The sequence below is a fragment of the Boleophthalmus pectinirostris genome, unplaced genomic scaffold (genome assembly GCF_026225935.1).
Source record: "Boleophthalmus pectinirostris isolate CB_2022bp ecotype Guang Dong unplaced genomic scaffold, ASM2622593v1 HiC_scaffold_20, whole genome shotgun sequence".
NCBI lineage: Eukaryota > Metazoa > Chordata > Actinopteri > Gobiiformes > Gobiidae > Boleophthalmus > Boleophthalmus pectinirostris.
Genome location: NW_026571153.1, coordinates 32,297,355 through 32,309,115, shown reverse-complemented (window position 1 = coordinate 32,309,115; position 11,761 = coordinate 32,297,355). Strand labels below are relative to the sequence as shown.

Here is an 11,761-nt window from a genome sequence, read left to right as displayed (position 1 = left end):
TTTACACTGCTGCCTCCAGATGTGGTCCAAACAACGCAGACCGACACACGGCACCTTTGTGAGCTGCCAGTCATGCAACACGTTGTTGCCACGATTTAGGGAACACAGCGACGCACAGCAAAGCTCAACAGAGCGAGGGACTGACTTGGCCCACACGTGCAACTGTCAGGAGAGATGAAAGTGCACACTTCATGCTACGTAATACAATAGAGAGAGGGACTGATGCGGTGCCGAGCACCAGCCAAACAGCGGCACTGAGTTGAAGGACAGAGCGGCCGCCAAGAGAGGCCCAGAAGAGTGTGGGCAAAAAGGGGGGCGACTGAGAAGGAAGCACTGACATAGTCCACCAGCTCAGCACCTTGGAATGACAGGAAAGAGACCTGAAGCATAGAACCTTCACCCCTACAATAACTGTAAAATACAAATAAATGTAGGAAATGACAAAGATAGTGTTGATTTGGTCTCAATGGCCTGTGGTCTCAGTCTTGTCTGGGTCTCGGCCTTTAAAAGTCTTGGTCTTGTCTCGGTCTCAGACCTTTAACCCAGTGTTTTGAGATGAATATTTGACACAGTAATGGCTTTGCCGGATACAAAGAACAGCACATGAGCATGATGTGTGGTTTGACACATTGACACAAAAGGGGAGGAGAGCTGTGTTAGTATAACAGTGGTTACGTACTGAAAATAAACCTGAGTGAGACTACAGACATCATGAGATTCAGTTCAATATTTACACTCATTTCTGGTGAGTACATAATCAAAATACTGTTGTCTAAATGTATTGCACGGAGTATATTTTTCACTGAGTTGTAGTCACTTTTTGTTTCTGTGTTGACAGTGTTGTTTGCTGGACCATATGGATTCATTAGATCACAGAGTCTTTTCAAAGCCTCTGAAGGAGAGAACTTTACAGTCACATGTCTGGTTTATTATTTTGGAAAAACTCAAATCTTTTGTAAAATTGACTGTGACAAAGAAGAAAACATTCTGGTTCAGAGTGCAGGCTCCAGTCAGCAGAACGGCAGATACAGTATTCAATATAAACGTGTTTCATCAAATATATACGATATGTCTGTGAGCATTACAGATGTGCACAGATCGGACGCAGGACTCTACAAGTGTGGGCTGGAATATGGGCAGAGAAACTCAAACATGGTGGAATTTCAAATCGAGGTCTCCTTTGGTAACTCCAATTTTTACTGAAATATTTTTGCTGTCCTGACTTTCTTATATCCAACTTTTAACTTTCAGAAGAACTGCTATCATACAGTTTTATTACTGCATCAGAATACCAGAGCACACACCCGACCACCTCTACTCCATCAGACCATCTAGGGCCACAAACTCCACCAACAACGAGTATGTTTGTTTTTTATGTATTTTGTTATTATTAGGAGTATGAGTAGCACCAGCAGCAGCAGCAGTACAAGTAGTAGTACGAGTAGTAGAAGTAGCAGTTGTAATAGGGTCTGGTCAAGTGGTAACGGAGGGAAACAGGGGCAGATTTTTCACATTCAAATGTCTCTTATTCAGAAACTAGAGGGACTATTGAAATAAGTAAAGTATCAGAATGTAGGAAAGAGTTACACTCCAACAGGGTCAAGTTAAACCTGTGATATTCTTTCAAGTTGTTCACAAAAAAATTAAAAAACTCATGTCGATAACGAAGGGAATGAAATTTGCAGCACTTTTTGGGCAATAAATCCAAACAGTGATAACTCTTGGTTCTCACTTCCATATCCTTAACAAACTGGTTTGAATATTTGCTTCATATAGTTTTCTACCATATGGTACAAGATTAGGTTGAAAAACCTCTGACTTTTTGAGTAATGAGATTTTTTATTAAGAAAGGTCATGGTAACGGAGGGAAAATTGTGCAAACAAGTAGAAGGTGCATGATTTTACATCATTTGTCAACTTTTTTCTTCTGAATACTTTAATATTACTTCAAAATGAAAGAAACTATTTCTATAAATATGTCAGTCCTTCCAAGCAAATTTTTATCATTTTAAATACTTTTTTCTGAAAAATCCTGTCCCTTCATCAACAGTTCAAAGATGGAATAACACAAGATATGATGAAATACATCCATTTATTTACATGATTTGCAGGTCTTTGAAATTTGGGAAATAATTTTTGTTCCATGTTTCATACATGGTCTGTTTAAAACATATGGAACTTTAGAACCAAAAATGGTACAGAAAAAAGGTCAACAGTTTCATAAACTAGAGTACATATGTATCTGTTCAATACATTTTTATATCAGATGCATTAACTTGAATTTTTGGCCTTGCTGTTTACTTCTGCTTGACTGGGCCCAGTAGTATATTTAAGTATAAAAACAGCAGGATAATAAAACATATGCAATCAAAACTAAAGCAAAATAACAATTAAAACTAAGAGTTAAACCTAACCTAACTTGGCTATTAGAATATATGACAATATAATAGTGATGAGAACAAGTCAAGTTTACAGGAAGCTGTCAAACTAGGCAATAGTTCTAATTTTGGTACGGTGGCAAAAGTGGTGAGCGCTCTCTAAAAACAGAGCAGCTCATCACGGCCTTAATCAAACAAAAGTTATGTAAAAAGCACAAGCAGTTAACAATTTGAGGACATTCAAAAGATGTAATGTTCATGCAAAATTCTGGAATGAAGGCACGAGGATGAAAAATGTATCATCAGTGTCCCGGTTATGATTTTTTGAGTATCCTGGTTTCATCATGGTGCAGTATCCCAGTTTCAGTATCTAGAGTAAGTTTTTAAGCACTTTTCAGTTTTGTTTCTGTAAAATGTAAACAAATGTGCACAAAGCTGTATTGTATGATCAAACGGGTGATGTGGCTCTATAGTGCTTATGGTTTATATGTTGTAAAGTTGAGTTTATTTATGCAGAAGATTTTAATGAAGAATTTGCTGCAGTGTGTTTGGAAACGTTTGGTTTCTTTTGTGCAGTGGATTGTGGGATATCTCATAGCTCCTGACCTCTGCTTCGGAACCTCCTGAGCTTCCTCTGCTAAAGGAGCTCATGGTTGTTTGTATTTTTCATGGTTTATTAAGAATATAATTTTTGCGCTTGTGCATTTGGGCCCAGTCAAGCAGAAGTAAACAACAAGGCCAAAAATTCAAGTTAATGCATCTGATATAAAAATGTATTGAACAGATACATATGTACTCTAGTTTATGAAACTGTTGACCTTTTTTCTGTACCATTTTTGGTTCTAAAGTTCCATATGTTTTAAACAGACCATGTATGAAACATGGAACAAAAATTATTTCCCAATTTTCAAAGACCTGCAAATCATGTCAATAAATGGATGTATTTCATCGTATCTTGTGTTATTCCATCTTTGAACTGTTGATGAAGGTACATGATTTTAAAAAAAATTAAAAAGTATTTAAAATGATAAAAAACAGGACTGACATATTTTATAGAAATAGTTTCCTTTCATTTTGAAGTAATATTAAAGTATTGGGAAGAAAAAAGTTGACAAATGATGTAAAATCCTGCACCTTCTACTTGTTTGTACAATTTTCCCTCCGTTACTTTTCCCTCCGTTACCATGACCTTTCTTAATAAAAAATCTCATGACTCAAAAAGTCAGAGGTTTTTCAACCTAATCTTGTACCATATGGTAGAAAACTATATGAAGCAAATATTCAAACCAGTTTGTTAAGGATATGGAAGTGAGAACCAAGAGTTATCACTGTTTGGATTTATTGCCCAAAAAGTGCTGCATATTTCATTCCCTCCGTTACCAACATGAGTTTTTTAATTTGAATGAATTTTTTGTCAACATCTTGAAAGAATATCACAGGTTTAACTTGACCCTGTTGGAGTGTAACTCTTTCCTACATTCTGATACTTTACTTATTTCAATAGTCCCTCTAGTTTCTGAATAAGAGACATTTGAATGTCAAAAATCTGCCCCTGTTTCCCTCCGTTACCACTACCCAATTAACTTAATGTAAATGAAATGAAATGAAATAATACTGACACTATGGAGTGGTGGCAGAGGTGTCCACCACAATCCTTAATACTGCAATAACTGAGATATGACTAATAACCAGGATACACATGTGCATGTAAACACACTCACTGAAGTATTATAAACCAAAGACAAACAAACAAAAAAAGATAAATAAATCCATTTTAGAAATATCACTTTTTGCCTTTTTATTACAACAAATTAGAAAATGCTATTTTAATTATTATTATTTCAAAATTGCATTTGAGCTCCACAAAAATATTATTCATGGTGAATGGTGTAACAGAGCGAATGAAAAAACATTATTGGGTCAACATTTCTGTAAATATTTGTCCAGTAAAACATCAAAAGGATTCTGCCATCATCGAAAATACTTCTACACTACTCTATATTTCTTACATGTATCTGAGTGGTTATTATTTTGCTAAAACCTCCCTTGAATTTTCAAGTATTTCTTTTTGGTGCTGATGACCTTATGATTAGCTTTATTTAGCTTGTATTATGTGTTCAGTGTTTGCAAACTTTTGAAGGGCGTCAAACCCATCTGCTGTGGCTGCTGCTGGTCCCCGTCGTCATGGTGATGGTCTCTGTGCTGCTCATCATGGTACGCCGAAAGAAAAGTGTGGAACAAGGCAAGTGAAAAGTGGATGGAAAAAATAAATATGATATGGGAACATTTACATGTTAAGACATGAAATAAAGTGTTTTGTGTTATGAAATCTTGTGTATTTAGCAGATGATAAAACCAAAGTTAATCCAAGAGAGGACGATGAAAAGGTGAACATAGTTTTCATTTAATTGATTTTTTGAACTTTTACCATGTTATAATGTTGTTCCCTCAAGAAAAGGACTGAAGAGGTTTTAGATTCATTCATGCATGTTTCAGTCTTTTAACAATCTCTCCTGGGCCCAACTCAAATCCTCCTGTAAAATTCTGTGCAAAGCTCCGCCCACAAGCCTACATCACCCACGCTCCCACATGACAATTCTCTCTAAATATTCACCAAAAAATGAAAAAGAAACTTACCAAACATGTTACTAAGTTGTTTCCAGGTAACATGGTGATCTATATATGTGATGTGTTACGTGTGTTATTCATTTGCTTTGTTGTTTTGAATAGTATGAAAACGAGCGCGATGCTGCAGTGAAGGAGTGTGCAGACTGCACTTACCAGAGCCTCTGTGTGGACAACATGGACCCAAACCAAATCTACACTTCCACATGAGACCAGGGCTGGAGTGGACGTGGTACGTGGGAGTACCACGTCCACCAACTTCTCCCGACATGAGATAGAAAAAACAGTTTAGTCCTGGTTCGGTCCTGGTTTAGTCCTAGTTTAGTCCTGGTTTAGTCCTGTCTTAGTCCTAGTTTAGTCCTGGTTCAGTCCTGGTTTAGTCATGTTTTATTCCTGGTTTACATAGTCCTGGTTTACGTAGTCCTGGTTTAGTCCTGGTGTAGTCCTGCTTTAGTCCTGGTTTAGTTCAGGTTCAGTCCTGGTTTAGTCCTGGTTTAGTTCTAGTTTAATCCTGGCATAGTCCTGGTGTAGTCCTGGTTTAGTCCTGTTTTAGTCCTGGTTTACTCCTGGTTCAGTCCTGGTTTAGTCCTGGTTTAGTCCTGGGTCTGGCCTGGTTTAGTCCTGTTTTATTCCTGGTTTAGTCCTGTTTTAGTCCAGGTTTAGTCCTACTTTAGTCCTGGTTTAGTCTTAGTTCAGTCCTGTTTTAGTCCTGGTTCATGTGTTGTAGTCTTGGATTGATGTTCTGTAGGTGATTATAAATGGTGTTAATATTAATCACATGATTCCGCTTCATTAATTAAAAAAATATAAAGTGTTTGTATTCAACTACATTGAGGCGATCTCTTTTCCCAGATCCAACACCGGCTCACTTGGCCTAATTCAACCTCTGCATCCTTTTTTTTTTTTTTTTTTTTTTTTTTTTTTAACTGTGAAGTCAAAATAATAAAGTGAATAAATAAAATGTTGTGGTGTTGTTGCGTCCCTTCACTGCTGTGTGGTTTGCCCACCCTCGAGAGCTCGCAGACCAGTGAGGTGCTTTCCTGTGTGTGATTATAGACGAGTGCTCACATAGACAGCGTGTGTGGTTGCAGTCATGTGGGAGCAGACAACTTTCAAGGCCCTCTGAGCATGAGAGCAGACGAGGCTGCACAGAGAAAGCTGTGTCTGAAAGCTAAACGAAACATATGCACCTGCTATTGATAACACATATTGTCATGTGTGGTGTCTCCGCTGTTTTCAGCCCCTCTCCCTGAGAGCGGAGACACCCATTGTAACTAGGGACCCTCCTAAGACAATAAAAAGAGGAGATGCAGAGAGTGCACCAGAGCGGGTAGAGACTGTAACGGTGAATGCACTCTCTGTCCGTTCTCCTCATGAGAAAACGATTCTAATCTCTTGTCTTTCTTCTTGTTTTACAATGTTTAGGTGGGTTTAAACCTGACAACGTGTAACTTTATTTTTATTTCTAGAACAGTTTGAGAAGAGAGGTGCAAATGAGGTTGAGAAAAGAGCAGCTCGTTTAGCCACATGAAGGCAACATGAGCCAACCCTCTTTAACCCCGATTAAAAAATACAGGAAACTGAGCACAACACTAGTTTGTGGTTTGTGGTTTCATCCTTCCAACTAAAGGGGAGGAGACACACGTTGTGTCATTTTCACAGAGAACTTATTTTGGCCACTGAAAATAAAGGTGAGAGGAACTCCACACAATATGAGAACTGCTTCAGTTTTTGTGCAGTTTTTTGGTGAGTGCATAATTAAAGATTTTTGTCTAAATATAATGAACAAAGCAGAGTTGAGGTCACTTTTTGTTCATGTGTTGACAGTGCTGTTTGCTGGACCACATGGATTCATTAGATCACCGACTCTTTTCAAAGTCACTGAAGGAGAGAATTTAACAGTCACATGTCAGGTTTATTATTTGGGAAATACTAAAATCTTTTGTAAAGCTGATTGTGACAAAAAAAAAAAAAGAAAACATTCTGGTTCAGACTGCAGGCTCCCGTCAGCAGAACAGCAGATACAGTATTGAAGAGAAACATCAATCAGGGTTTTTGCATATGTCTGTGAACATTACAGATGTGCACAGATCAGACGCAGGACTGTACCAGTGTGGTCTGGATTATGGGCAGAAAAACTCAACCATGGTGCAATTTCAAATTGAGGTCTCCCCTGGTAAGTTTTTATTATTATTTTTACATCACCTGAACGGTTCCAGAGAAGTTAAAGCCAAACATTCTCCATGGAGATAAATATGTGTTATATTATATATATATATATCATTGCTGGGCTTCAGATGACATTACAACAGTCTATAGACCAACATTATTTAATACAGATGACTAAAATGAAAACTGTTAAAGGTCTTATGTTCCTCAAAATTGATTCTTGTGAGCGTTTAGTAATTTTAGAATTGTGTTCCATGTTCTAATGTAGTTTTGTCATCACAAACAGACCTGGAGTTTTGTTTCATTCACACATGTTTGAGTTACACACTTTGTGAAGCAGTAGTTTTCCAGTTAACAGTTACCTTCTACTTACTTTTAGTTCAGTGTAGACTGAAAATTCCAGAGTTGAAATTTTCCAAATGATTCTAGTGAAGGTGTATGGAGTTTAAAAAATACAGTGGAACACTTCCTGTATTTATAGAGTATTTTCTGTTTGTGAGAAAAGAACTCAGCCTAAATCTGCAGGTTTGTGTGTTAAACATGTGTGACTGAAACAAAACTCCAGGTGTGTTTGTGATGAGAAAACAGAATGGAACAGAAAACAGTCTAATACTGCATGGGCCTTTGAAATTGCAGATTTGCATTTGGATGTTGTTGTATCAGGTTTTGGTGTGACTTTCACTTTACAGAACTGATCAGGTGGTGTCTTTTGGATAAACAAAACCTGATCAGAAAACTACCAATACTGTGGAATTTCAAAGAATCCTTCAGTACTGTTGGATTTCAGAGAACCTCACATTATTCTACTAGTCTATGACAACTTTATTTAACATAGACAGGAGCAGCTAAAATCCCAGAAATGATCAGGTTCAACATTTGTGCATTTACATTTTGGTTGTTTTATGTCAGAGTGCAGTGTAATCTATCATCTCTGCCCCTATCTGGGAGTATGAAATTCTCATATTCTACAGTGTGAACAGACGCATGATTTTCTGTGCTTATTATATATGCCATAAAGTTACATGGTGGAGCTTTAAATATTTGTATCAGTTTTACTGTTATGTTGTAATGACGTATGATTTATTTTTGCAGCACAAACGTCCTCATCTCCAGCTGCTGCTTTCAGAACAACTGTAACCACACAACCGCACAATGCAGCAGAACACCAGAGTACCACACAGGAATTACCCATGTCGAGTCCATCTGACCATCAACAGCAGAAATATTCAACAACAACCAGTACTTTTGAGAATTAAAGGACCTGTGTTAAAAGAAAAGCTTTAAGTCATGCTTTAAAGGGACAGTTCAGAATTTTGGACATAGGGCCTCATTTCCTAGTGAGCCAGAGTACTGTAGATATGTGGAGACACTTTTTGAAATAATCCATCTAGTCCTTGTATTTGGAGAGGTTGATGGTGCTAGGCTAGTGCAAGTCAATGGCCATAGTTAGCCTGCTACTAAAAACAGTCTTACCCACTCCACAGTGCACCTGAAGCAAATCTATTATTACGCCAGACTGTCCATGTAAATATCTGTGCAAGTAGAATAATTTTAGAAGTAAAACTAACCTTGAAGAATCGTCACACATTGAGTGACTATTTTCTCAGCAGCAGCGAAGTTTTACTCTGCTCTAGTTAGTTGTGATGACATGAATGTGGCCATATCTGGAACAGGCTACTTCATGTGCTCTATGTGTCACTATAGCAACTGCAGGTAAACAAATTGTTACAGAGCCAGTTGGTGCTCTGTGATATCAGTCCGCCGCTGCCGAACTTTCTATCAGGAAGTACAACTCACTGCTGCTGCTCAGACATAAATCCTTCAAATGCAAGGTTGGTTTTACTTCTAAAAGTATTCTGTCAACACAGACATTCACATGGACAGTCTGGCGTAATAATAGATTTGCTTCAGGTGCACTGTGGAGTGGGTAAGAGTGTTTTTAGTAGCAGGATAACTATGGCCATTGACTTGCACTAGCCTAGCACCAGCGACCTCTGCAAATACAAGGACTGGATGGAATATTTTAAAAAGTGTCTCCACATAACTACAGTACTCTAGCTCACTAGGAAATGAGGCCCTATGTCCAAAATTCCGAACTGTCCCTTTAATGCTGTAACCTCCTCTAAAACAGATCTAGAGTTGTGTTTTGTTTCATTCACACTTTTTGAGTAACTCTTTATTATTCATCTGTCTACATCTCCAAAACTCAAATTGCTCTATTCAATCTCAATATGACATCAAGAGTAGTAGTAGTTAACAACTACTTTTTACCTTTAGTTCAGTGGAGATGGGCAATACCAGAGCTGAAATCAGTTGACTGTAGGGAAAGAATATGGAGTTTAAAAACACAGTGGAGCACTTCTTGTTTTACTGCATGACATCACAAGGTGGTGTTTTCTGCTTGAGAGGAGAACTGTTCAATGTGTGTGAATGAAACCAAACACAACTCCGGGTATGTTTGTGATGAGGAAATAACATTAGAACATAAATTAGAAAATGGCATAATATAAACCATTTAATATTACACTTTTTTTATTCATGTAAGTGTCAGTGTGTGAAAATTGACACACACTTTTAATAGAAACATTCTAAAGTAATAATTGTTCTTGTTGTCAGGATCTGTGCCATATGTGTTTATCCTGGCTGTGCTGTTCCTGTGCTTACTCATATTTTTCATTCTCTGCTGGAAAATGAGAAACATGAAATCTAAAGGTGAGCCAAAGAATTGTAAAATTGTGAAATAAAATCTGTAAAATGCCTTATTTTACAGTTGTGTGTTCATTCTAGACCTTGCAGAAGTACAGGAGGGTGAACATGATCCAACAATCGAGGTGAGTTTAACTTTTTTTTTTTTCACCTTCTTGAAAACGTACACATTTCCAGAGTTATTCCTCACTTCCTAATTATTATTTATCTTGAGTTTATAAGTGCAAAGCTATACTATCACCATGGAGATAAGCACATGGCAACCCCCCCCACCACTACCAGAAAAGTTACACAGTGCACCTTTAAAAGTGGTGGTGGATTGTGTATTAAAAATAAATGACCTAAAACTGTAACCACTGAAAGTAAGGCTAAACTAGGTCTAAGCAAGAACTGGGTCTGGACTAAAACCAGGACTAATGTTGGAGACTAATCTTGGAGTAAAATCTCTATTGTGTTTTCTGTTTGTTTGTGTGCAGACTGAAGACTCCTGTAAAATCACATACTCCAGTGTAACGTTTAAACTGAAGGAGCGCCCATCCCTCAGCAGTGCCCCCCAGTGTCAGTCTGAGGCAGTGGTCTACGCAGTTCCTCAGTTCAGATCTGAAGAGGCGCATGTGGAATGTTAACTGACATACTGTGGCTTTAGAGGGAAAATGTGGAGCACTATAAAGGAACCATCCAGACAATGAACAACGACATTTAGCCTTTTGTAATGTGGCCAATAAAGGACCACATGTTACATCTCAACTATCTGACATAGTGTGTGTAACAACAATTAAAACAAAAAAAGAGTTTGGCTCTGTGGGCAGAACCCTTAAGGACCCTAAAGTCATTAAAGGAAATGTTAAGCAAGCTGACATTTTCTCACTGTAATTTATTTGTAGTTCATTTGATTATTTGTATATTTTTTGTTGAATTTAGCACATAAATAAAGCACACTCTAACCAACTTATTTCTTATTTAGTTTCAGGTTCCATGTCTTTTCTTGATTGCAGCTTCAACTCACACTTCATTTTTTCCCCACAAAAAAATGATCTCCCCCCCATGCGAAATTTCTATAATTTCTAACTGGAAATCATGACATCACATAATAATTCCAAGGTAAAACCATTACCTAGCGACAATGTTGTACTTTTTACACTCTATTGTACACAGAAATTATTATTTGACTAATACAAATCTAAGAAAACATGATGTGGTGGTCTCTGAGAAGTGAGCAACAACACAGAAAATCTAAAGTGTGTAGCCTGCTCCAACAGTGCTTCAAACAGGAAGTCTAAGAGCGGCTCCTCTCTCTCTCTGGAGCGGCTCCTCTCTCTCTCTGGAGCGGCTCTCTCTCTCTCTGGAGCGGCTCCTCTCTCTCTCTGGAGCGGCTCCTCTCTCTCTCTGGAGCGGCTCCTCTCTCTCTCTGGAGCGGCTCTTCTCTCTCTCTCTCTCTGGAGCGGCTCCTCTCTCTCTCTCTGGAGCGGCTCCTCTCTCTCTCTGGAGCGGCTCCTCTCTCTCTCTCTGGAGCGGCTCCTCTCTCTCTCTGGAGCGGCTCCTCTCTCTCTCTGGAGCGGCTCCTCTCTCTCTCTGGAGCGGCTCCTCTCAGGATGTGGTGTGAACATCGACCTGGGGCTGACCTACACAGTCTGTGGTGACAGTAAAAGTGCTTGGAATTCTGTAAATAATATATTTTGGATCTTAACTTAATATCAGCGATAATTCTCCTCCTGCCTTTGTCGGTGCAGGTGAGTCTGGGTCTGTCGGTGCAGGTGAGTCTGGGTCTGTCGGTGCAGGTGAGTCTGGGTCTGTCGGTGCAGGTGAGTCTGGGTCTGTCGTGCAGGTGAGTCTGGGTCTGTCGGTGCAGGTGAGTCTGGGTCTGTCGGTGCAGGTGAGTCTGG

General features: G+C 38.6%; 2 protein-coding genes across 7 annotated transcripts in view; both read left to right on the top strand.

Annotated features, from left to right (window-relative positions):
* Positions 1–630: 630 nt before the first annotated feature.
* On the top strand, positions 631–5,910 carry LOC129409801 (uncharacterized). 3 transcript variants are annotated; one of them, XM_055156558.1, is made up of 6 exons: positions 631–745; positions 839–1,183; positions 1,255–1,359; positions 4,519–4,620; positions 4,722–4,765; positions 5,109–5,910. In XM_055156558.1, the coding sequence occupies exons 1-6, from the start codon at positions 712–714 to the stop codon at positions 5,211–5,213; spliced, it is 735 nt and encodes a 244-aa protein (XP_055012533.1). In that variant the 5' UTR covers positions 631–711; the 3' UTR covers positions 5,214–5,910. The 3 variants fall into 3 exon arrangements, with proteins under 3 accessions (XP_055012533.1, XP_055012532.1, XP_055012531.1); XM_055156557.1 differs by having other exon boundaries at positions 1,252–1,359; positions 4,725–4,765; positions 5,109–5,908; XM_055156556.1 differs by having other exon boundaries at positions 1,252–1,359; positions 5,109–5,908.
* A 768-nt stretch (positions 5,911–6,678) lies between these two features.
* Positions 6,679–11,761, top strand: part of LOC129409799 (CMRF35-like molecule 5) — a 10,559-nt gene continuing 5,476 nt past the window's right edge. The window contains exons 1-6 of one of the 4 annotated variants that reach the window (XM_055156550.1): positions 6,679–6,749; positions 6,831–7,179; positions 8,265–8,411; positions 9,789–9,884; positions 9,960–10,003; positions 10,355–10,979. Coding sequence is in view for 1 of the 4 variants with exons in the window: in XM_055156554.1 (XP_055012529.1) it covers positions 7,065–7,179 (115 nt within the window). In the remaining 3 variants the exon portion in view is untranslated. Of the gene's footprint in view, positions 7,180–8,264; positions 8,412–9,788; positions 9,885–9,959; positions 10,004–10,354; positions 10,980–11,761 lie in introns of all 4 variants that reach the window. The other 3 variants (XM_055156553.1, XM_055156554.1, XM_055156552.1) reach the window with 3 other exon arrangements.

What these genes read in the sequence shown, in the direction of transcription:
- LOC129409801 (XM_055156556.1), top strand. Translation starts at nt 712, where the DNA reads ATGAGATTCAGTTCAATATTTACACTCATTTCTG. An exon ending in TCAAATCGAGGTCTCCTTTG is followed by an intron (nt 1,184 to 1,251) that starts GTAACTCCAATT and finishes TTTAACTTTCAG; the next exon opens with AAGAACTGCTATCATACAGT. An exon ending in ACAAACTCCACCAACAACGA is followed by an intron (nt 1,360 to 4,518) that starts GTATGTTTGTTT and finishes AAACTTTTGAAG; the next exon opens with GGCGTCAAACCCATCTGCTG.